The 24,440-nt window shown below is 39.2% G+C and overlaps 3 protein-coding genes across 4 annotated transcripts; 1 reads left to right on the plus strand and 2 right to left on the minus strand.

The window, feature by feature from the left end:
• Nucleotides 1-4,040: 4,040 nt before the first annotated feature.
• Nucleotides 4,041-9,332, plus strand: gpatch4 (G patch domain containing 4). Its single transcript, XM_085423890.1, has 8 exons — nucleotides 4,041-4,170; nucleotides 6,217-6,295; nucleotides 6,393-6,466; nucleotides 6,557-6,649; nucleotides 6,925-7,035; nucleotides 7,612-7,727; nucleotides 7,840-7,890; nucleotides 8,134-9,332. Exons 2-8 carry the CDS (start codon nucleotides 6,217-6,219, stop codon nucleotides 8,780-8,782), a joined length of 1,173 nt encoding a protein of 390 aa, XP_085280016.1. The 5' UTR covers nucleotides 4,041-4,170; the 3' UTR covers nucleotides 8,783-9,332.
• Nucleotides 9,333-9,374: 42 nt separating this feature from the next.
• On the minus strand, nucleotides 9,375-16,081 carry LOC146659920 (uncharacterized). Its single transcript, XM_085424215.1, has 8 exons — nucleotides 16,012-16,081; nucleotides 15,218-15,289; nucleotides 14,324-14,395; nucleotides 13,955-14,059; nucleotides 12,170-12,364; nucleotides 11,327-11,481; nucleotides 11,104-11,219; nucleotides 9,375-10,885 (listed from the first exon to the last, which is right to left on the minus strand). The coding sequence occupies exons 1-8, from the start codon at nucleotides 16,079-16,081 to the stop codon at nucleotides 10,738-10,740; spliced, it is 933 nt and encodes a 310-aa protein (XP_085280341.1). The 3' UTR covers nucleotides 9,375-10,737.
• Nucleotides 16,082-16,657: 576 nt separating this feature from the next.
• Nucleotides 16,658-23,134, minus strand: LOC146659921 (CD209 antigen-like protein C). Of its 2 annotated transcripts, none has more exons than XM_085423891.1 (7): nucleotides 21,427-23,134; nucleotides 21,110-21,190; nucleotides 20,922-21,029; nucleotides 20,647-20,841; nucleotides 20,277-20,437; nucleotides 19,063-19,187; nucleotides 16,658-17,932 (listed from the first exon to the last, which is right to left on the minus strand). In XM_085423891.1, the coding sequence occupies exons 1-7, from the start codon at nucleotides 21,485-21,487 to the stop codon at nucleotides 17,785-17,787; spliced, it is 879 nt and encodes a 292-aa protein (XP_085280017.1). In that variant the 5' UTR covers nucleotides 21,488-23,134; the 3' UTR covers nucleotides 16,658-17,784. The 2 variants fall into 2 exon arrangements, with proteins under 2 accessions (XP_085280017.1, XP_085280018.1); XM_085423892.1 differs by having other exon boundaries at nucleotides 16,659-17,932; nucleotides 21,526-23,130.
• Between the last annotated feature and the right edge of the window lie 1,306 nt (nucleotides 23,135-24,440).

The raw sequence follows: 24,440 nt of genomic DNA on the forward strand, positions 1-24,440 counted from the left end.
CTCTGCACATCAATGATGAACAGGCAGTTTGTGACATTTACTCATTCATATGGTATATTCTTCAGTATCCCTGTCTGCCTGTGAATAAACTGTAACTGAAAGTCCAAGAAGTCACTGCCTTGTTTGTTTTGCATTTTGAAAAGAATCAGACTAAGAGTTTCTGTCTGCTGTGAGGAAACCACATTCACAAGCCGTTTAGCTGTACGTGCAAGTCTCTAGCATTGTATATGAAAGAAATTACACATTTGCCAAACTGTTTTGTAAATAACATAAATAAGATCTGCAGTGTAATAAATCTAGTCATCAGGACTGGCTTCACTTTTGAGAGCCAGGATGTTCATCCATCCTCTATAAATACTGTGTGACTGATCAGTTCCTTCTGCAGTATTTGATGGTTAATAAATTCCTGTGTGCGCATCATATAACCACGGTTAATGGTTACATGTGACGAAAAAGAAAGCACCTGAACAATTATAAACAGATTTGTTTCTTTTATGTGTTGAACATGTGGTACAGTGAACATAGAAACAATTTATACTTACAGTGTAAAGTTACAATCTGCACAAATATATTAATACATAAATATGTACAAAATAGCTACATTTGCAAATAAATGTGTAAACATATAAAAAGCATTAAAAAGTACAAAACAGATTAAAAGGTAAGTTTCTTTAGCTTGAAGTCAAACAATAAATGCTGAGTTGAATTCTCTCCTTCCTTTTTCTTCTACTTTTGACTTCTATCTTTTGGGGGTCACCACAGCAGATTTCACCCAATCCCTGACATCCTGCCCGTCACACCAACCCTCTGCATGCTCTCCTTCACTAAAACTACCAATCGTCTCTGTGCTCTTTCTCTTTACTGCTGATTTTTGGAGAATCTTTGTGTATCTTTCTGCATAAGCAATACCATTGCAAACAAACACAAATGCAGTACTATAAAAAAGGCTTCAGGTGTTTGAATCCTGAACTCTTTCTAATGGCCAGCAGGGCTTGACTCATATGATTCTCAGTCAGATTCACTCCACACTGGTCACATCGCTGTCTGCAGGGGTTTACTCCCAGTCAACTACCAGAGCTATTGTCTACAGACTTTTAGTCATGTGTCTTCTCTTTCTTCACCAGTCTGCACCAGTCTCTCACAGACAGCTGTGTAATAGCCTCCTGCTCCCCAAACAGTAGGCCAGCTGATAACCAGAGTGTTCAGGATGCCTGTTTCCCTCCTGCTGGGTGCTGACACAGATAAACAGCTCATGGATGGAGGCCTGTTGGAACAAACATCCTCACTGTGAGGAAACCAGTGCAGAGGCTAAATAAAATTGTTTCCTGCCGTCCCACAGAGTGGACACTGATGGATGGCCGACATCATTTAAGTGTCGCTTTTAGCTTTCCCCGGTAAGGTCAGAAAAGGTATCTGAGGAACGCAAACATCTGCTGATGTGAAGCAATCCTGGGCGTAACTGCCTGTTACACCCGGCAAACACCATTCCCAACATTCAAGTCAATTCGGTTTCTTCATCCTGAAAACATGCTACTACCAACTGCAGCTGATGATCTCTGTCAGTTTTATGGTTAAGTTTCAGCTGCTGGTTGAAATATGATATCTAAAGAGTCAGTGTTGATCAGTTTGTATGTAGAGAGAGGCAAAAAGCACTGTGTAGAGTAAAAAAAAATCTTTATTTGGAATTTTGAGTCCTCCCAGAGAAAAAAGGACTATCTGAAATTATTATCAGTAATATAGTAAATGCACAGTGCATGGTTTGGGGTATTTTGACAAGTTAATCTCATATAGGGAGATCTTGAATTGTTAATTCTTCTTTAAAAAACGTATTCATCAGAAAGGAGTGCAGCCATTAGTCAGTTTTTCCTCTGTGTGCAGGAATAAACCTGGAAAAACATCTGTATTAATACCAATTCTTAAAATATGTCTCATTTTTAATGTCAGTAAGAGAACACATTTGCACCACCCCAGGCTTAACAATTGATTGTTTTCTTATTCTTTCTGGTATGTAATGCTGCCACCTACTGACACAGAGTCAGTCATTAAAAACATCAACCCTGCATGACGTTGTTTGAAAGGCCACACACACACACACACACACACACACACACACACACACACACACACACACACACACACACACACACACACACACACACACACAGAGAGAGAGAGAGAGAGAGAGAGAGAATACAAATTTAAATTAAATTAAGCTTAAAATCCTAGAAGCACTGAACTGATTTGATTTTGTAATAAAATGGTTACATTTGTACTTCCATGTGCCTCTTCACCTCACTGTGCAATACCTTTTGTGCAATACTTTTGTAAATAGTCAACGGTGCAATAGACTCAATACTTGAAATGTGCAATTCACTTGTATTTTTATTTTTATTCCTATTTATTCTATTTATCCCCTTCGTATATTTTATTTATATTGTCTCTGTATTTATATATATATATGTGTGTGTGTGTATTGTATATATATATATATATGTATGTATGTGTGTGTGTATATATATATATATATATATATATATATATATATATATATATATATATATATATATATATATATATATATATATAATATTCTGTAACTCTGTAACTTCTGTCGGTGCTGTGCTTTTTTGGAAATCAAATTTCCCAGAGGAACCCACCCGAGGGATTAATAAAGTTCTATCTAATCTAATCTAATCTCTAATCTAATGTGGCTCGTTTTCTGTTATTTTTCCATGTATGAAATGCTGATATTATAGCGTTTCCTGAACTTCCTCATTGAACTGGTTTTATTTATCTATGAATTTATTCATTGGGATAATCTTTTCATTGTCATCAGTGTGGTACTCTGATTTTAAATACACAGGTGTCATTTTCACTTGTTGATAACAAGTACATTCAAACAAACTGTGTAAACTGTGTAACCACATGTTTAGGGGACAAAGTGGCCATGAATACATAAGAACATGGAGGACAGAAGATTAATGAAATTTTGTGGTGACAGAGACATTAGACTATAACTATTTTTTGTTTGATTTTTTATGCATCATTTATTATGTGTCTCTGTGTGCTGTGATATAACAGATGTGAATACAGCAATTACTGGGTTTTTGTTTGTTTGTTTTGGTTCCTTTAATTTATGCACATGTTAATAAAGTTATCCGGTTGTTCAGTCTGACGTCACTAGCCGTGTCTGGGTCTAAACTCCGCTGCAGGTCCATATATCAAACGATCACTGTGGCATTACTGAGAGTTGAAAAACTGTCTAAAGTCTTTCATCTTTAATAAAATGATCAGCGTTCTGCTCTACCAGGTGTAACAATTGAGTTTAACATCCAGGCATCCATGAAAACGGAATTTATGACATTTAACGGAGTTAGAAGTTAGCAGGGAGTTAGCTCGCTAGCTTCTATCTAAATACAATATAGCATGTCCTGACTGCGGGGTTTTGGAAACAAATTAAAACGTACAGCTCTGCTATCACTTCCAACATAAATGAAGACAGAAAACTAAACAGCAGTAACGTTTGTAGGGTTACTGAAGTTGGGCTAGCTGGTATATAATGATGTGCTGCGTGACCGCTAGCGACACAGCTACGTTAGCATAATATAAACAAGCTAACTTTTTTTTCCACTCGATAAAAGTTACCGTGAGTGTTCTCGGTGGTCAGGAACAAATGTAATCACATGGCAGGATGCTGTAAAAGGACCAAACTTCAGCCAGGAGAACAACTGAGATAATCCATCCACAATACGAGGTTAGTCATTCATATACTGCTGCATGGGCTGGGCTGTAGTTACATCCTAAGGTTTTAAAAACTGAGCTTAAATAAATGATTAGCGGTAATAAAAGCCGAGGGAGGTCAACAGTGATCACTGACTGTTTTAGGAGCTTTTTGAGATCAAATAGAAGAAAATACATAACATTAAACATGTTAACAACACAAAAGCCATATTAAACGCAGACTACTTTAGACCCGGAAGTAGGATTCGTCGCGTCATCACTGAACAACCGGATTGGGAAAAGGGGGGGGGGTTTACCGCCTCCCTTCCGTGACGTGTTTCCGGTGTCATGTCAGCGGTCTGCTGGCACCGCATGTTTACACTCTGATGCTCCTGCACGGTTCCAGTCCTCACGTTTTTCAGTGAAACAGTTCGACAGAAACAAACGGAGGTTTGTGGACTTGTTATTTCTGTTGTGTCGCCGAAGGTTCGGGAAACATTGGTCTAGAAACGGCCGTGAACATCAGGTGTTTAACGCTAGCTGTTAGCATCAGCTCGTCCAGTGTAAAGAGCGAAACCGGTTCAGTTAGCATCCCAGAATGCGCAAATTCACCAGTTTTAACTTCACTCTTAAACCTGCTCAGGTCCTGAGATCTGCTTTAAACCTCTCTGCAGTTACACGGCAGCTTATAAGAGAAGCAGACTGGTTTTATAGGCTAACCGTGCGCGACATGTCTCAATATCGTGGATAAAACGATTCCTTTAAAATATATTGGATGTTTAAAACATTTGAAAAGTCTTTAGATCAACAGTCAGAAACACAAAGTCAAACTTTTATTTCTGTTGCACGTTTCAAACCGGAGTTGAGTCAAGCTGCTCTCCATCAAATACGTCGATACACCAAGTCTCCAAAAACACAGATAATCAGTGTAATTATTAGGAAATGAGAAATCGGAGCTTTTTAAAAAAGTTATCACTAATGAAGTAAAATCTGCGAATGAAAACAAGAACTGACTAAGAAAAGCAATAAGAAAATGTTTGCTGTGGACAAAAAGCACAATCAGACTCTTTATGAGGGAGGTGGGATAGTCAGAGCTGAAGGGCAATAATAGGGAAGGTCTCGTCTCCTTTAGGGTCTTTATATTCATAACACTGCAACTGTTGCACAGTAAGAACAGTAGACAGGACCCTGTAAAACTCACCAGTCACAATACATACAGATGTGTGTTTGTGACTGACCTGCTCCCTGAGTGCCATTTATTTTTCAACCATTACCTGAAAATCTTAATTTATTCTCTCCATCACTCCTCCACCTCTCCTGTGGGTGATTTGTCTTACACCAAGTGAGGAAAAGAAGTAGGACTGGGCGATATGGCCTAAAATTCACATCATAATATTTTTTAGCTGGATGGCGATACACGATATATATCTCGATATTTTTTAAAGCCATTAAATAAGAACAAAAAGAGTTCTTAGTCTAAGCTGTGTCCCAGATGTCACACAGGCACTTTTATTCACATACAGCGCAGATGTACATGAAAAAATTACTCAGAAATAAATTATCAGCATTTATTAAATAATAATGCTCCATAAATAAAAGAAAACAATGTTGTTTTTGTGCATAACAAAAAGCTCACAATTGTGCAGTCGAAATGTAAACTAACAGACGCTGAGCATAATAACAAAGAGACAGATTTCACAGCTGCTCTGTTCCCAACTTGTACTGCGTGACTGACAGCCTGGAGTTTGAAATCCTCTTTGTAACCGTGTCTCTTACAGGTGCCATTTATGGTCCTTATACACACACAATACGGTAATATTACGTTGAAGCACAGTACGTATCACTCCGCGAGGCTTCTGACTACGCTAGCCGTAATGCTCCGACAAACCATCAAGCGGTGCAGTTTCGTAGCTCAGCAAAGTCGTACTAAAGCATTTTTGGCAGGTTGCTGAGCGCCGTGTAGCACATAAAATCGGTTCGCGGTCAGTAAGGAGAACTCATACATGTCATACTGTCAATCTTTGAGAAAATGACAGCATTTTAATGTAAGGTTATAGCCCGAAAAATACTGTATACGAGTTCTGTAAGGTGGTTTGTTTCGGGGCGGGACGCAGTTTCACACATTCTTTATTTTGCACTTTATGGCACACATCTCTTATCTCGTATAAAAATATATTGATATATTTAAAAACTCGATATATCGCCCAGTCCTAAAAGGTAGGTAGACATTACATATTATTTCTGATAGGAAGTGTGGGAGAGGGAGTCCTGCAGCATCACACCATGGATGCTGTGCTGAGAGCATCCAAACATACAGCCATGATCTCAGCCCAGCAGGAAATCAACTAAGAACACACGCTAGGTTTTCTCTGCATACTTAACTGTTTTAAGGGTTTAAGTTACTCAGGTGTAACATGGTTTTTATTTATCAAATGTCCAGAAATACAAAAAAAGAATTGAATGGGTTTGCTTACATTTAACTGTGTCTGTGTGCAGATGGCAGAAGTCGTTCAAGAGAAAAGTCGTGGCTTGAAGTTTGCGGAGCAGCAGCTCCTTCGCCACGGCTGGGAGCACGGTAACATACTTTGAACTTCTTCATTCAGACATTAAAGCAGCGCTCGTGAGGGTCGGCGCTCAGGTGCAGGAGTCTGATCGGCGCTTTCTCTCCTCAGGTAAAGGACTGGGACGAGCTGAAAACGGCATATCGGAGGCCATCAAGGTGAAAGTGAAGTGTGACAAAGGAGGAGTAAGTGCTGTTCGTCTTTATGCAGCAGACGCTTGTGTTGACGCTAAAACAGGTTTAAGCTGAGAGGGCCATTTACATTTCTTCTGCAAGGTTGGCCATAAAGAAGGGGAGCAGTTCACCTTCCACTGGTGGGATCATGTCTTCAATAAAGCCTCCTCCAGCCTGCAGGTGGAGTCTGATCAAGTAGGTCGCTCATTTGTTTTATTTTTTAGGTTTTGCTCGTACTTATTTATTTAGCTCGTCCACCTGAGTGCGGCTGTTTTTTCAGTGTGAGAATAGTTTCAGGATTTTAGGAGCAGTTTGACGTTTCAGAGCACCACCTCTGAGGAGTGGATGGAAGCTGCAACAAGGCCCAGACTCAGTTTAACGTTCACATCAGTTCCATTCAGGCTCCGAGTGGAAGCAGCTGGTTTGTTCACTTACACAGCGTTAACGTGTTTCCTGGTTTTCTGATGCAGAATGGGATTAAGCTGAAGAAGACTGCAGAAGAAGAGGATGGGATGATCTCCAATAAAAAGCCGAGGAAAGCGACACTGGCTAAAGATAAGCTGTATGGATGCTTTGTCAAGGTAATTGTTTGCTGTCTTTCAGCTGCATGTCCCTTCTTGTTGTACTTACTGCAGTTCAGTCATCACACTGCTTGCCACTCATTGCTGGTCACTGGCGTTACGCGATGAGTCATGAGAGCGTCTCGTTCAGGAAAATCAAAATGGCTACAAAAACAATGCTGCGGTCCCCAAATCTGACCGAGCAGCAGGTATGTCGTCGCCTCGACCTCCACCTTTGTTGTAGCGTTCGTGTGCGATTGCAGAAACTGAGAGGACATGAAGGAAAGTACAAAGAAATGTAAAAATGTTCACACCCCAAAAACTGACCGTAACAAAGAGCAGGAACCCGTCTGGCACGGCTTATAAAACACGGGGACACGACCACACAGTAACAGCAAAAGCATAAACAGCGTCAACGACGTCGGCCATTTATGTAGTTCACATCGTAGGCTCTGCAAAGTTTCCCCACATTAGTCTAAAGCGGGCCTTACAGTGGGACATTACGACACTTTTGTGCATGACATGGACGCTTATTGTGTTTTTAAATGTAGTTTATTTTATTCACACAAACAAACAAACGGCTGGCTCTTCTTTCAGTCTGCCACGCTGCTGTCTGGTCAGGAGCAGCCAGAGCCGAAGGCCTCCAGCTCAGATGACTGCAGCAGCTCTGATGAGGAGGATGAGCAGAGGATGGATCTGTCCAGCACCACCAAGTAAGACTAACATTCACAACATCTGATCTCATCAGCAACTGAGACTTGGAATTGTATTCGGACCTTTTATCTGATAAGTTACATCGTGAGGTTTCTGTCTGACTCTCTGCAGGCTTTCTGACACTGATCTTATGAAGGTTTGTGGAGGACGCACAGCTCACAAGTAAGATGATATGATTTGTAGAATTCAACATGGAAAAAAACATCAAAGTCAAAGGAGCTTGCAAAGAAAAGCGTCTGGACTTCTTTAAGTTGCTTGAAGCAACTTAAAGAAGTCCAGACGCTTTTCTTTGCAAGCTCCTTTGACTACGATGACCTGGATGACTGAGAACCTTCCACAGACATAAAAAACATCAAAGAACTGTAAAAAAGCATAACCCAGTTTTCTGTGCTTCTGTTATTTTAGGGGAGCCAGGCACGGCTTGACCATGAGTGCCAAGTTAGCCAGGCTGGAGCAGCAGGAGGCCGAGTTCATGGCCAAGTATGGAAAGAAGAACCAACCAGCAAGTGCTCCTCCTCCAGCCTCCCGTTTAGAGACGCCGGAGGAGATGATGACAAGCAGAAAAAAGATGAAAATGAATGAGAAGAGTAGTGATGGAGTGTGTGAAACTCCCACAACAGATGTTCAACCTAAAAAGAAAAAGAAGAAGAAGGAAAAGAAGAGCGCTGATCCCGAGGAAAGAACTGATGAGGATTTGATCCATGTAGAAAACTGTGAGGCAGATGATTCGCACAAGAAGAAGAAGAAGAAGCAAAAGAAGAAGAACAAAGTGGAGGAGAACAGAGTCGAAGAGACGCATTCACCGGCTGCAGAGAGCGAGGAGGTGACTGCTGAGATGCATGCTGACGAGGGCAAGAAGAAGAAGAAATCCTCTAAACCCCCAAAGGAAAATGACAGTGACTGTAAGGAGCCTAGCCAATCAAATCACACAGGACTGGAGGACTCAGACGTCACAGAGTCAGTGAAGAAAAGGAAAAAGTGCAAAAAGGACAAAACGTGTACACATGAGGAGGCTCCTCCTCTGAAGAGGAAGAAGAAGAAGTCTAAAGACTAGTGTGTGATTAACTGGGAATCTAATTCCATGTCTGAAGAGGACGTGCTTCCCAGTGTACTCGTCTGTGGTGCTAAACCTGAATCATCAATGTCGACCAGCAAGAATAAACAAGTGAAATTGTGGTTTAAAAAAAACAATCAGCTGAGGTTTCATGTGAGTGCTTCCTGTTTAGCTTTGTTTAGTCGATATTAGAGGAACTCGGTGAGTTACAGTCTAAACGTGGACTGTAAAGGAACTTTGGATGTTTTCAGCAAACTGGAAAACATCTTTAACTACATCCAGCAGGTGATGCGCATTACAAGCCCGATGCTGTTTAGACAAGTTGATGATTTTTTTTTAAAGATTGCCTTTATAACATGAAATGTGCCCTAAATAATCCATCACAACCAGACGTGGCTTTTCTAACCTCAGCGATTGTAGCTGGAGTCAGTTTAGTTGTTCTGGGAGGTAAACATGACGGAGACCCCAGCTGTTTTTACAGTACTGGTGCAGGACGCGGAGTATTGTGACACATGCTGGTTTTATATGCAAATTAAATGATCAGACTCAGCAGACTTTTGTACTTTTGATTCTTTTATTTAAAATTGTCTTTGCGTAAATAAACATTTTAAACAACAAAGTAAACAAATATACAACATGTTTGTATCTTTTGTAGGAATTAGAAAATATTCATGTGCGTAGATCATTTGCAGAGTTTTAGTCACCTGACAGGTGTGTCAGCATGTTCCTGGGACAAGACGCACACACTTGTGACAGATGTAAACTTTGATGAGATTCTTGTTTCCTGAGCTGTAATGTTGATTAGCTTTTTTGTGAAGATGATAGAAAATAAAATAGTTCCTACGTTAAAACGCCTAAACAAGGAATTTGTTTCCCTTCTTGAGTAACCACGAGTGATCTCTAAAAAGAGATATTACTGCTGAGTTTTTCAAATGTTTTTCAGCACCACAAGGTGAGTCACATGTACTCCCACTGTATTTAAGAGAAAGCAGATGTGTCTTCAGTGGATATCTGGAAAACCTGGCAACTCTAACCCAGATGGATAAATAGCACTACAGGCCAGAGGGGGAAAAGATTTTTGGGTGAACTGTTCCTTTAATCAAGATGTGAGAAGAATGCGTCCATGGTAACAACAATAAATGACCCTTTTGCCTTCAATTCCAACCAAATATCTTGGTTCGAGTCACCAAAGATTAAAAAACTGAATAGTAGAATAAATGTGTCTTTTTATGATCTTTTGGATCATTTCATTAATTAAATATATGTTCGACCTTCATTTACCTGAGTTTCAACATCAGTGTTGGTTGTGATTTAAATGTTTCTTTAAACTGACAGCTCAGTGAGTGTTCAGATGCTGAACACTATCCTCACTTCACTATTAAAAATAACAAAACGGTCGAAAAATCTTGTTGACTCGACCCTTTGTCATTGCTAAGGTGGCTCAGAAAAATCCTTAAAGTGTTACTGTATCTCAAATTTCTTCCTAGATGAATCAAAAAGTTAAAAAGATAAATATGCCTGCTGAACATGTGAAGTGCAGTGACTGTCTTTCCATCAAAAAGGGCTTTAAAACATCTGCATCACGCTGTTATTTTAAATAGATGATTAACAAAACCCCAAAAGTTGAACTTTCAACTTTTCCTTGAACCTCCGTCACTTTACAACAGAGACAGATGGAGACAGCGTTGAGGTTGACACGGGATGGAACTTGCAACATGAATTATGTAATCAATACATGCAATGTTGTGTGGTGTAAAAGTACAGTGTTGCATTATTTCTGCTTTTTGGCGACACACACACTGGTCTGCTCAAAGTCTGTTTTCATAAATAGTTGCAGCAGCTGAAAAACTACAAGTTCTCCATCCTCCATTATAAAGATGAGAAACGAATAATGCAGACAGTATCTGGAGCATGGATGGCAACGTGGAAGAGCACACAGAGAACGGCAGCTGGAACTAAGTGGACAAAAGCAGGGCGTCTATCTCACAGATGAATTTGTTCTGAAAGTCACCGTTCGCTTCGACCCAGCTTTTTGTGGCATTCGTCCCAGGGATGATCAGCACATATGAGACTGAAGTGTCTGACATCTCCTTCATCCAGTAACTATAAAAGCAGGACATGAACGTCAGCATGTGTAAAAACATCCCAAATATTTTATTTCTGCATAATTTCTTTCATAATGCATCTTCTTTTACTGAAATCACTTTATCCAATATTATTATTATTGGCATATAAATCACGATATTATTTTATCATTAATCATTCAGTCATTCCCACCACTGCTGTAACTTTGTTCTGTAGCTGTAAGACAGTTTTCTTACCTCAGCGTGTCATTGTGTCCATCAATCCAGACCCAGTTATTTGCTGTCTTCTGTAACCCAATAAAGTATCCGTGGTATTTACTAAAGTAAGATTTTATGTGACTACTGAGAAATTCCTGTGGGTCATATCATTCGTCATTCAGTGACATTTATGAATTATCATCAGTTATGTAAGAAAATATCATGGCTGTAATTGTGCTGTGGTCTTGTTGTTAGAGCTCACCTGCTCTTTGAGATCGTCAACAACAACCAGATCTGCAGCTTTGCCTTTGCAATACACTCGGCTTTCCTCCCAAGTTTTCCAGGGGGCGTTCTCATTGTAAAACAGGTAGCACTTGTTCTTAAATAGGATCCAGCCACTGCGGCATGGCTGGCACTCTGCAAGGAGATTAGAAACTAGACTCAACGTAGGCTCATTAACAACATTATCAAATTATGTAGCAAAAAAGCTAAAAGATTCACACTGTTTTCTTTTCTACTTTCCATTTTAAAGTAGCTTTGATGAGTCGTTCTCTGGAAACAATGAGAACACAGAGATTCCTTGATTTTGCTAATGAGAAATTCTTAAGCTTCCCTTAAACTTAATGGACAGATCCTTAGTTTTAGAGAAAGGCAAAAGACGGTGAGGTGCTGGTTTGCTTTATTGGTTTTGGTGTGGCAAATATGCATCTATGCGTTATCGCATGTTGGGTGAGCCGTTCACTCCTGAGAATTGTAACAAACATGTGGGACATACTGCCAACTGATGCGCAGGGGTTGAAGGTCAGTTCAAAGGAGAACAGATTCCATGTGCGGTAAAGTCAAAATAAATTGTTGTACATTTTAGATGATATTTGAGGCTCTTTACCTCAAATATAACTCTTTTCCTGGGTTTTGTGACCAGTTCAAATCATCTCTCCCAACCTGCACGCTTACTTGTTTTGTGGTTTTCTATTTAAATTTGTCACATAAATTCTCCGTTCATACTCTCATGACTCTATCATACTGTTGATCATCTTCAGCTCCTAATAAAATTTTGACATATGAAGCTTATTAACTTCTGAGACAAGCACAATGAAGCACTCACGTTTATTAGGACAGTAATCTTTTACTGGAAAGTTATCAAACTTCAGGATGACTTCCAGCGTGCAGTTGAGATTGTCTCTCTGTCTTCTCAGCTCCCGAGTTTTATTGTCTGAGATTTCCTTCTCCATGGCCAACTGCTGATGTTCTGCTGTGAGGTTACTGAGGTTTGCTGCCTGTACCTTAAATAGCAAACTCACTGTGAAGGAGAGAAGACAGCACAGCACTCATCATCACAGCCGACCAATGAGGGTTCACATCCAGTCCTAACAGAGAAGCCTCCTCTTCCTGTCTTCATTGTGAGACAAAGCTGAAGACACCAAACACACTAAAACATGAATGTATAATAAAATGTTTTTTTAACCACCAGTAGAAGGTAATAAATAGTAAAAAGGAAAATTAGCCTTAAATTAAAATCCAGGCACTAGAGGTACAGAAAGCTCGAGTAACAAGTAATAAAATGCAGTTTTGTATTTTAGTGGGAAAGAGATTAAAAAAAATAAATGGTTCAGGTTATACGGGGAAAAATTAATCTCTGTTTTTTAAGCCACCTTTATAAACAGCTTTGAAGGTTTTTCCACATACAGTGAATATGTAATGAGTACGTTTAACTAACTGATCCACAAACAACCATTAAATCAAGACAGAAGCTAAGTAGGAATAAATATGTGTTAGAAATTAACAGGGTTTGCACAGGGAGGAGGATGGGGTGGATGGATGGGTTTGATGAATTTCAGGCTATGTCCACAGTAGCCCAGATAGATTTGAAAACGGCCTTTTCATCTGAAAACGCTCTGCGTCCACACTAGCATTTTCAGTCATTTTCACAGAGTTGTGAAAAGTTTTCACAGAGTTCACACATTTTTGCAGCTAACCAATCCTTTCTTTTTTCATTGCCACATCACATGATGCCTATAATGCCCTGGAGAAGCAAAACAAACCACATATATGGTTTTTTAGGCTGGATAGAACCATTACTTCCTTCTTTTACTCTTTAATGTCACTGTCGTTACTCACGCAGCAGGTCGAGCTTTTCACAAAGCTTCACTATGTAACTTCAAGCCTAAAAATCACCCCAAATTAGCCAAGTTTCATTTACTCAGGAATACTACTACTACTAACAATAATTATAATACACCTTTTGTTCATAAAACTTCAGAAATAACATGAGGTTCTGCAGTGTTCTGTAAGGTTATTGTGGACTGCTCAGAAACAATAACTTAACACTTAAATCACACATCAGATCTTCAAGAATAATTCAAAAATCTTTACTGGCATTTATTATGTAATGTGATGTAAAGCAAACTGCATAACAGCTGGCACTGAAAACTCAAAACCATCAAACCTTTGATGGTTTAAAAACACCAAATATCAAAGTAAAATTCTGTTGAGCAGAACCAACACTAAACAGAGAATTAGAAAATCAATGCATAAAAATATTTTATTTACTTAAAATAAAAATGAAAGCTAGACTTTTGGGAGAACATGAGAACTAAATGTAACAATAAAGTTGAAAATAGGATGAAAACTGTCTTTATTTATTTTTTATTTCTATTTTTTGGTCAAATTTGTGACTCAGCTGCTTTCACATGGTGTTGTCTTTGTATTGTAATATCTGCCCCTGTTAATTACCCTCCATATTATAATAATTAAGAAAGGTAAACAAACAGTGAAACTAATAAAAAAAAACAGCTGAAACGAGCAAACCCACTCTCTGGAAACATGCAAAAATCCAGAACAAAATAAAACTAAAACTAAATAGAGTTTGGTGTGCTGAACTCAGACTTACTGTAGATGATGGCGATGATGCCCACCAGCAGGAGGACACAAAGGATCTCCAAACATGCCAGCAGTAGACGGAAATTGGAGCATGCAGCTGCTTTGCCTTCTGCTTCTAATGAGAAATTTGACGTCATTATTATGAGAAACTGTCACATGGACTTTTACTGTTGTGTGATGCTGCAGCTCATTCCTTTGCTCGTGTGTTGTCTGTTTTCTTAGGCTCTGTTGTGTTAGCCTCTCAGGACCACTGAGGCACCAGATGTTCATGTCAGATGTTGTCAAAGACATACAGGTAGTGAATACATTTGTTCCACTGATGGTCTAAAACATTTTGCTGCTAAATTAGTGAAGATGAAAAAGGGATTTTATAACTTACCAGGTGCAGGAGGAGGACCAGCTGGCGCTTTAGATTTAACTTCAGAATAAATGGCTGGGTCCTCGTTTTTTTCTGGAAGACAGAAATAACTAAACGAATGGACTCATAGAGATGAGTTTGACAACAACACAACCCACAGAATTACAAAATGCGCAGTCATGTGTCATTAAAGCATATCATTGATCTCTTAGGTCGCTCTATATTCCCCTTTTCTTTCCTTCTCCTTCCCCTCACACACCACACTCTGCAAAATCACCACTGTTAAATTAACACAGTGAGTTTTAAACCTGACACTAGAAAAGTGTCTATATGTGTTGACTCCTTTAACTGTTAAATGAACACTTTTGAAAGTGAACTGCTTGTCCACCACTACTATGTTCGTTAGGTTAGCCTCCACTGGTTTGTAGTCTCACTGGATCTGTTCCAACATAACACAGTATTTTATTCTATGTTATTTTATTCTATTCCATGTTTTTCTTAATTATTCCTGCTTGTAACTTTGCACTGTTCACTTCCTGCCGTGACCCAACAAATTTCCCATGTGAGGACTAAAAAAGGTTTATCTTATCTCTTATACTGTGCCGACCACTGGGTTATGGCGTTCCATGTATGTCCCGCCTGCTAGCATCTTGCACCCTGCAGTTATGTGCTGGATTGTCTGAGGGGCATCTTTACACAGGCTGCACCTGGGATGTTGCCTGGTGTGACAGACCCCAGCCTCTATGGATTTTGTACTACTCAAGACTTGCCTTAGTCTCTGCAGGTGGTTGCAGTATTTTTGCATTACTTGTGTTGGTCTGTTTTCTCAGGCTGTGTCATTGTCAAATACAGAAAGTTTAAAGCATGAATTTGCTTTGTTGCTCATGTAATATCTGCATGAACGTTATAACTTACCAGGTGCAGGAGGAGGACCAGCAGGCGCTTTAGATTTAACTTCAGAATAAATGGTTGAGTCCTGGATTTTTTCTAGAAGACACAAATGACTGAATGCAGGGATTCATACCAACAAGTCTGACATGTGTGCCATGTGCTAGTTTTCAAACTAGCTTTATCACATCATTTATGATAAAGCCAAACAATGTGATAAACTCAAAAAGATAAGTCTGAGCTCATGACTTGGCGTATAAAATAGAAATGTTGTGCTTTCTAGTGATTTGAATGTTTCCGAATTTTAATGATAAATAATCTTTTTGTTGTTTTTAAATAAAAACGGGATGATATGATGTGAACAGAGCAGCGTTCTTTCATCAGGCAACTTCACAAAGATATAAACAGTCAGACTTATCAGTGATTCATTTTTGAATGAAGGAGGAGAGTAACTTACCTTTTGTTAGTGAAGCACCAGTTTTGAAAACCATTGTGGAATAATTGACTTCTTCCTCCATCATTAAAAGCCAAATTGCCTTCAGCGCAAAGAAAACTAAAACTGGCCTCAACAGGAGCGGACTGTTAAAAGAGTGTTACTGACACCCCACCCACATGCCCATCATGTGGGTGGGGTGTCACACGCACCATAAAACAATATGAAATTCCAGCTGTAACTGGCACAGAACAAACCCGCGGTTCCTCTTCCTATTACTCCTCAACGTGTTCATACACATGCCTGATCTCGGAATTATGTTGCTTCTGTAACACACCGTTACGCTAAGAGCAGTTAACACATTTGGGCTTTAACCCAACAAACCAACCTGTCACATATCTGTCTGGTGCAACGTCCGCGTTGTTTCTTAACTGATGATCGATGTCGTTGTGAGACATCGTGTTAGGTGAAAACGTTGTGATGAAAAATGTCTGTCACAGTACGAAAAAGGAAGAGGCGAGTGATCGCAATTTTTGCAACTCGTCTGGCCCAAGGAGCAGTGAGACTCTGCAGTGGTGAGGTGTCTGTCATCACTGCACCTCATAAAGAAAAATTAATCAAACCTTCACACAGTAATCATGGATCAGCCAAACCGTTGTCCTGATGTAATGAACAATATTCAATTCACACTATTTAGCAAATTTATTGACTTAACATTCCTCAAAATGACGACAAAAGAACTCCATTAAACACTAAATGATGTGATAACTTTGCCACTTGTATCCTGTTAGACAGGGAGGATCCTGTGGATCATAACCGTGGAGAGAGTGGTGGTGTTGAACACAAACACTTTTATTTGGTGATGTATTTGATGAATTTGTCCGGGAAGTTACTGCGAGCCCCTTTTAATTCTCAATGAACTTTAATTCTCATTTGTCTGTGCAGTTTACCCCAGTTTACAAGTTCTTTCTGCACTTCACACGCTGCAATAACCGGAGATGTGATGAACTACTACATCATTTATATTCTGGTTATTTATTTATATTGCACTTTTTAAAGTCAATAAACAACAACAATAAAAGCATAAGAAATTGTAGCAAATTATTATGAATGGAAACAAAAACTTGATGGGAAAAAAGAATTTGACCAGAACTGTAAAACAGACAAAAAACCAAAATGTGTAAAAACTGTAAACTGGTCACAGACAGATTTCCATTCAACGATTAGTTTTATTAAATGCATCAAAATACTGCGACAGGCACAGCTCAGTGGAGGCGAGGCTGAGCACACAGCTGTTGCTCCAGCTGCCTGTGTTCTTAGGTATCAGCCTTACGAGTGTCCAGATGAATGAGTAAATAAAAGAATCACAGTTTTTATGAAGGTGGGAGCTGTCCACACCGGCCAAACCACTTTAAGCTGGAAACACTTTTTTTCATAATAACATTGAACATTTTAACATGAGTCTCTTGTAGGATAAGCCAGTTAATTTCTTACACACTGTTTTAGTTTTAGACAATAGGCACAACACACACACACACGCACACGCACACACACACACACGCACACGCACACGCACACACACACGCACACGCACACACGCACACACACACACGCACACACACACGCACGCACACACACACACGCACACGCACACGCACACGCGCACACACACACACGCACACACACACACACACACACGCACGCACGTGTATTATTATTATTGTTCAGATTCTTGGTTTCTGTTACTATAAACAGTAACAATGAGCATGAACAGACTGTCACTTCCTCAAGTGGAAAGGGAAGTTTCACAAACATGTAGTATTAATAAATAGTAACATAAACACATTCATGCCTGTCTCTGCATTTACATGCATCGGAATATGTTTCTTTTGCCATCTAATACATTAGAAATCCCATAGTAATGACAAAAGAGCACATATGATTACAAAAAAGTACAAATGCTTTTGCAGTGCAGCTCAAACGTGGTGTGTGATTCTGCAGCATTTGTTTCAAAATGTAACTGAACATAAATCAAAACAAAGAAATTACTTATTTTTTACAAAATCAGTTTGACACAGAAAAAAAACTCATTGCCTTTAATTCAAAAAACACAAGGAGTTACTGTCACATTAAATAACAATTCTATTACTGGGACTGATTCCTAATCTGCTTTAATTAACGCTCGTCTTTCACAGATCCAACAGTTTCTCATGTCACAGCTCTCTTTGCCCCAGTTGGCCAGAGGGGGCGCTTTTGGTAGGCTTAAAGCACAATATCTTCTGTTGACATCTTGTTGCATTTTCCAGTACCTAAAAAAAGTCACATAGTGTCAGTCTGTATGCCTACTCAACATTTCAACCTTTGACAAATTAATCTTTATTTCTGAAATTCAGCACGTGGAGTGCTTGGGTACCAAAAATAAGTCAATGATCTGTGTCAGTCTCTGCACACACAGCATTCCTGATGGTAACAGGGATCGAGGCAATTTAACCAACACAGAGGCCATAACTGCACACTTGTGTTTGGTCTCGCAAAAGTCAGACACTTAGATGTTCTGAAAACCACAACCGAGTCCATCACGGATGTGGAAGCTTAAGAAAAATGTCAAAGGTCAAAAAATCATCTTTGAGAAACAAGCAATGGATGCAGTGAAGAGTTTTTAACAGCTTTTATTTTTTTTCACTCTGCTACAAATAAGTTTGTTGTTTATTAGGACTTGTGTGTTCTCAGTGGTGGGAGCTGAGAACACACAAGTCACACAACAGTGTTAGCCAGGGTTTTCCTTACTTGGATGCATGCAAGACGTCTTTTTATGTTGAATGAAAACACTTTGTGTTTTTTCATTTCACAAATGAAAAGAGAAAATGCAAACAGAAAACAAGTCTGCCATCAACATGTGCTGATTCGACTTAATCGTCACTTCCTTGAGCTATTCCAGCCTAAAGGTTGTTTTAACTCAAACTTATTTGGAATTGGTTCATACTGTAAACTTCTTGTGGCTGTAAATCTTAAACTTCTTGTTATTAGAAGAGGTAATGTTGAAACAATTTTTTTGTTCTGCTTTTTACTTCCATGCCATATTTTTTAAAGGGTATTTACAATGTGTTGTAAAAATGTGTGTGTGTGTGTGTGTGTGTGTGTGTGTGTGTGTGTGTTTGCACTTATACATCTTTGTGAGGATCAAACTTTGACTGTTACTATACTTGTGGGGACCATCAGTCCTTATGGGCCCAAATTGTAGGCCTCATGAGTTTGAAGGCATTTTTGAGGCTCAAATGTGGTTTTAGTGTCAGGGTTACAGTTAGGTTGTGGTTAGGCATTTGTGATGGTTAGAGTTAGGCTAAGCAGCTAGGGAAAGCATTATGTCAATTAGATGAGCTAAGTAAGATATAATAGGCAAGTATTTGTATGTGTGGTGGTGGGCGGGGGTCATGCTTACGTCACAGTGAGGTTACTTCCATCTACCCACGTCCACGTGTCCTTTGGGCTCTCTGCTCTCAAACCGATCCAGTAGCCGTGCTTATCATCAGCGTGGTAGTCCTTAGTGTGGTTGCTGATAAATTCCTAAATTTGTAATACATGTGTTATCTGCCACATAATAATAGTCGGGTTTTAGTTTTCCTTTGAGATAAAAAGAACGATGACTCGTCTATAACAGCAAAAAATAAAAACAAACAGGTTTAAAAAAATAACAAGGTTTTCCTTTTTTGCACACTATGTTTACATTTTAAATGGATAAAACTGGCTTTTGTTCCCTCAAGAAATCAACACTCAGTACCCATATTGACAAAGTTTACACAACTATCCAGACTGCTGGCTGTAGTTACAGCTGCTGGGTTCCTTGGCTAAGACTCTGTGGGCTTGTTAGACCAGATTGCCTGGGAGGTGTTGCTGAATTACCTTCTTCAGATCTGTCCACAGATGATCTCTCCAAACTGCAAACTCTGATCTGACGCTTAGAGTTTGGAGCTCTTCAAAATGAATTTAAGTTTGTCCAATCAGATTAAAGAACATTTTTCTCTTGGTCTTTTAAACTCTCAGCCTGTGCCTTTTACTTCGACTATCTTTTGTCTGATGTATGAAGAGTCGTTCTCACTCTCTTTTTAAACACGCTGGGGACTCTGTAGGAATGATCGCTGGTTTCTTTTCCACAGCTCTGACCAAAGATCATGTCATTTACTGAATTTGGAAGTGAGGCCACAAAGACTATTTTAAAGAGAGCAGCGAGCTAGTGGGAACACTCAAAGCTTGCAGTTCCTTTTTCCTGAATATTTCTCTTTTCTTTTTAAGTACAAGTTGAGGCCTGCTTGAATCAAAACACAACTCAAATATAAAGCAAACCCCAGTGCACTTCAGAGAACAAGAATCTGAATAGTTTTAAAATAAGAGATTGCAGTTTCCATTTTTACAGTATTTTTAAGTGTTGAGTGAGGAAGAAATATGTTTTCTTAAAATCCAGTCAAATGGCAAAGAGGTGGGAAAAGACTGAACTGAAGGAAGGTAACTTTGAATTATAGTTGCATTAACTTCCTCTTCAAACCTTCCTGTCTAAATCGCTTGAACTTTGACACTGTTTTTCCTCTCTGTGTATGAAAACGCTCTTTCACTTTATTTAAACTTTAAAAAAATCTATACAAATGAAATCTGGCTCACCTGTTCTTCCTGACTTTCGATCACTACCAGAGCTGCCTGATACATTTTGCATTGATCACGACTTTGATCCCAGCTCCTCCAATAAAACGAATATTGATGTTGGGAAAAAAAGTAACAGCTTGACTGAAACAGCACCCAGCCATCCAGGCAAGGTTTACACACTGATCAAAAAAAGAAAGGGACAACAAGACCAGAATCATTTTAGAAATCCAACTTTACAATACGTTACAAAGAGTTTTTTAGATTTGAAGATTTTTAAACAGTTTAAAACATTAAACCTTCAAATAAAAACATGTTTGCACCGGTGGGAGTCGTGACAGGAAGTGAGCAAAAAGTAACATAAAATTATATGAAACTAAGACATGTTCACCTTTCTGTGGGCAGTGTTTTTCCACTGAAAATTCCTGATATTCCATGATGACTCCGATGGTCCAGTTGAGTTGGTCTCTCTGTCTGGTCAGCTCCTCTGTCTGTCGCTCTGAGGATGTTTTCTGTGTCATCAGCTGCAGGTTCTGTGCTGTGATGTTGGCCATTTCTCGCTGCTGCTCACTCATCACTGTGTTAACTGCAGTCAGATAAGAAACAGATGTTAGTGTTATTGTCTGATTACACTAAAGTCCTTGAATACACAGCAGGTGGACTTACAGCGGAAGTTGAGGCCGATGATGACTGACACCAAGATGAGGCAAATAATCACCAGACCTGTCACAACCAACGCAAGACGACTACAGGGTGGAGCTAACTCTTTATTCTCTACAAGAATAGAAAAAAAATGTTTATTTTAATGATTGAATAAAAAATATCATTTATTTGTTCAGAAAACCACAAATAACCTGTTATTACAAGGGATGCATCCAATTTCCAGTCCTCAGTGTTCACCTCGTCGTAGATTGTTTCTGTGTCTTTTGGCGTCACTGGAAAAACAAAAAGAGTTTAAAGGAAATGAAAACTCATTTGTAGTTTGTTCTTTGTGGGGATTATTTATTAAACTTTACTTTTTAGATCACCAAAAATAGCAGTGCTAGGAAAGAACTGACATGCTGAGTAGCATAACATCGCCAGAATTAACCAACTGGTATTGATCGTTCCCCAAAACCACATACATCACAGTTTTGGCGATGAAAGGGAAGAAAGTAAGTCTGTCACTCACCGTATGTTGGATCTCTCTTTGTCTGAAATATCACTGTCACATAATTCTCTTCTTCCACCATTATTTATGTGTTTGCTGTTTATTGTCAGCGGTACTTACTTTGTTAATCTCGGAGTCAAACAGCCACTGTGGGTTTACTGGTCAGTGTAAGTGAAGTTTAGAGGCAGAGAAGTGGACCGTTGCAAGATCTGCACTTCTTCTTTTTGTCAGAAAGCGGGAGGGTTGTGGTTATTAGAGGGACATTTTTCTTTTTTTAGATAGTTTTGCAAGACGAGAAAAAATATGTCAGAACAAAGCGACGGCTGTCGCAGAGTGGAAGACTCACATTTCCAGGATACTAGTGGGGTCATTTTTTTCATTTGAGTTTAACAAACAATTACCTTCAGTGAATGAAGTGTGTGTGTGTGTGTGTGTGTGTGTGTGTGTGTGTGTGTGTGTGTGTGTGTGTGTGTGTGTGTGTGTGTGTGTGTGTGTTAATTTACAAATGTCAGAACTAAGTAACTGCAGCATGAATGTTATTGTAAAAATGATGAATTTCATCAGTTCACCTCGACACTGTTTGTAGGCAGATGTCAACCAAAGCTAACTTTTAACTTCCAGTTCATTTCCAAATTATCAGGCACATCCAGCTCAAACTGATCTAATACAGCAGTGAAATAAATCAGCCACAATAAAGCTTAATGTTTTGGATCAGTTTGTGTTGAAACTTCAAATGTGTGATCAATTTTTAGGCTTCACATTAAAGGTTAAAACTTCCAGCACACTTCAGTTAACCTACATGGCAGACGTTGTACGTACTGAGTACAATCAATCATCACAGTTCAATCAATGCCACTGAAACATTAAAAACTACAGTGGCTTGCAAAAGTATTCGGCCCCCTTGAAGTTTCCCACATTTTGTCACATTACAGCCACAAACATGAATCAATTTTATTGGAATTCCACGTGAAAGACCAACACAAAGTGGTGCACACGTGAGAAGTGGAACGGAAATCAGACATGATTCCAAACATTTTTTACAAATAAATAACTGCAAATACATGTAGAGTGTGGTTTAAGAGTTCAACGTGTGTTTCATGCAAACATGCAAATAATCAGAAACTTTAAGGACTTAAAAACAGAAATAAAGACAAAAATCAAATATTTTATATTCTTTATTATAATTCAAATTTTAAAAAATAAAATTGTTTAGAGTAATTTAAAAAGTTAACTGACATTTCTTTGACTCGGATCTGTCCACTAAAGACTTGGGGGTAACTGTAGATTTGATCATACATCAATCTTTTTTGGCTAAATCAACCTGCAGTCTTTGTTCCCCTGTTAGAAATATGGGTGTCCTTCAAGGTTCAGAAGATTCAGAAGCACTGTGACAGAGGGAAACATGACAGAGTCTGAAACTGTGTGTGAAGTGAGATCGCTTGTTATTGGGGTTACTAGGAATATGATTGTTAGGGTTTTCTCTGTTTACACTTCAATTCAATTAAGTGTAATCAATTAAAATGTCTTGATGTATGATCAATCATCCAGTTAAGTAAATCTCCAAAAGTTGATTCTGTTCATCTGGACGTAGCGTTTTCCCCAATCTTATAAACAGGACATTTGCATAATGACTGAAACCAGCCCAGTGAACCTGCAGTCAGCTGAGACTGAAGACGTCACTGAAAACGTCCAGATGAACAGAATCAACTTTTGGAGAATCAATTAAAATATAAGTATATTTATATAAAATTAATTCAAATGGAATAATGTTAAGAAAACATGGATAACCCAAACAATCAGCAATCTCTGCTTCTTTGTAGGGTCCTTACCTTACAATATGAAACACCTTGGGGAAACTGTTGTTGTGAGCACACCTCGAGGCTTTGAAGACCAAAGAAAACCAAAGATTGCTGACTGTTACTGGACTTTCCAACACAATCATGTTCATGCATGAAGCTCTGAAGAAAAAAAATGTCAGAACATATTAGGATAATGTGACCTATGACCTATGAGACTGCTGTCATTTAAACAAAAAGGGGAGACAACTAAATACTGAGATAATCTGAAGCTCGTGTGGATTTGACACAAGCTGATGTTATATATCTATTGATATTATCATTTGTAATGAAGCTCTGGTGGCACAAATAAAGAAGCAGCATTGTGTTGCTCAGATGGTTTGTGCATGTGTAGAGGAGAGATGGAGGATATAGTGGACAAAGAAGCTGCCAGGCAGGAGGAAAAGAGGACCTCAGGGAAGTTTCATGGATGTAGTGAAAGAAATGAATGGTAAATGGCCTGTATTTGCCTTACTAGTCCCTAAGGACCCCAACGTGCTTTACACATCCAGTCATCCACCCATTCACACACACATTCACACACTGGTGATGGCAGCTACATTGTAGCCACAGCCACCCTGGGGCGCACTGACAGAGGTGAGGCTGCCGGACACTGGCGCCACCGGGCCCTCTGACCACCACCAGTAGGCAACGGGTGAAGTGTCTTGCCCAAGGACACAACGACCGAGACTGTCCAAGCCGGGGCTCGAACCGTCATTCAACAAATAAAGAAGCAGCATTGTGTTGTATTATAATGCATTTAGTATGTTTTATCGCTCCATCTCTGAAACAGGAATGCAAATACACAGATTCATGTAAGTCAGAGATGTAAACAAACATGCAGCAATTTCTAATTTGGCCCATTTGAGATCTAAACGAGCTGTTTTTGCTGAACGTGGTGGTCCGCGAATTAAGAAAACCTCGATACTCTTCATCTGTGATATACTTTTCATCCACAAGGGGGAACTATAGAGTAACATAGTCCCTACTGTGTAGAGGATTTAACTCCAAATCATTGTAGCAAATTAAATCATGTCCTGTGAGAGGACCTTTACTTCTGCGTTATGAGATGTTAATCGTTAAAATGAATAAGTTACCATGAACCAAAGTAACTTTGTGAAATCTTCTTGTGAGATCATCTCGAAATTTCTGCAATCAACTGCTTGAACAACAATCAGTGAGTCACCTCAGCTGACAAAT

The sequence above is a fragment of the Rhamphochromis longiceps genome, linkage group LG11 (genome assembly GCF_057381845.1).
Source record: "Rhamphochromis longiceps isolate RC_006_pf linkage group LG11, R_longiceps_female_GT1.1, whole genome shotgun sequence".
Classification (NCBI taxonomy): Eukaryota; Metazoa; Chordata; class Actinopteri; order Cichliformes; family Cichlidae; genus Rhamphochromis; species Rhamphochromis longiceps.

Bases quoted from the DNA above. Each gene is read 5' to 3' on its own strand.
- LOC146659920 (XM_085424215.1), bottom strand. From the start codon at position 16,081: ATGTCTCACAACGACATCGATCATCAGTTAAGAAACAACGCGGACGTT. The intron at 15,290-16,011 runs GTTGGTTTGTTG...TGTGTCTTCTAG, and splicing joins ACCAGACAGATATGTGACAG to AAAAAATCCAGGACTCAACC. The intron at 11,482-12,169 runs GTGAGTGCTTCA...ATCTCCTTGCAG, and splicing joins AGATTACTGTCCTAATAAAC to AGTGCCAGCCATGCCGCAGT.
- LOC146659921 (XM_085423891.1), bottom strand. From the start codon at position 21,487: ATGGTGGAAGAAGAGAATTATGTGACAGTGATATTTCAGACAAAGAGA. The intron at 21,191-21,426 runs GTGAGTGACAGA...TTGTTTTTCCAG, and splicing joins AAAGAGAGATCCAACATACG to TGACGCCAAAAGACACAGAA. The intron at 17,933-19,062 runs GTAAGCATGACC...GACTTTTTTTAG, and splicing joins GGAAGTAACCTCACTGTGAC to GTACTGGAAAATGCAACAAG.
- gpatch4 (XM_085423890.1), top strand. From the start codon at position 6,217: ATGGCAGAAGTCGTTCAAGAGAAAAGTCGTGGCTTGAAGTTTGCGGAG. The intron at 6,467-6,556 runs GTAAGTGCTGTT...TTCTTCTGCAAG, and splicing joins TGAAGTGTGACAAAGGAGGA to GTTGGCCATAAAGAAGGGGA. The intron at 7,036-7,611 runs GTAATTGTTTGC...CTCTTCTTTCAG, and splicing joins TGTATGGATGCTTTGTCAAG to TCTGCCACGCTGCTGTCTGG.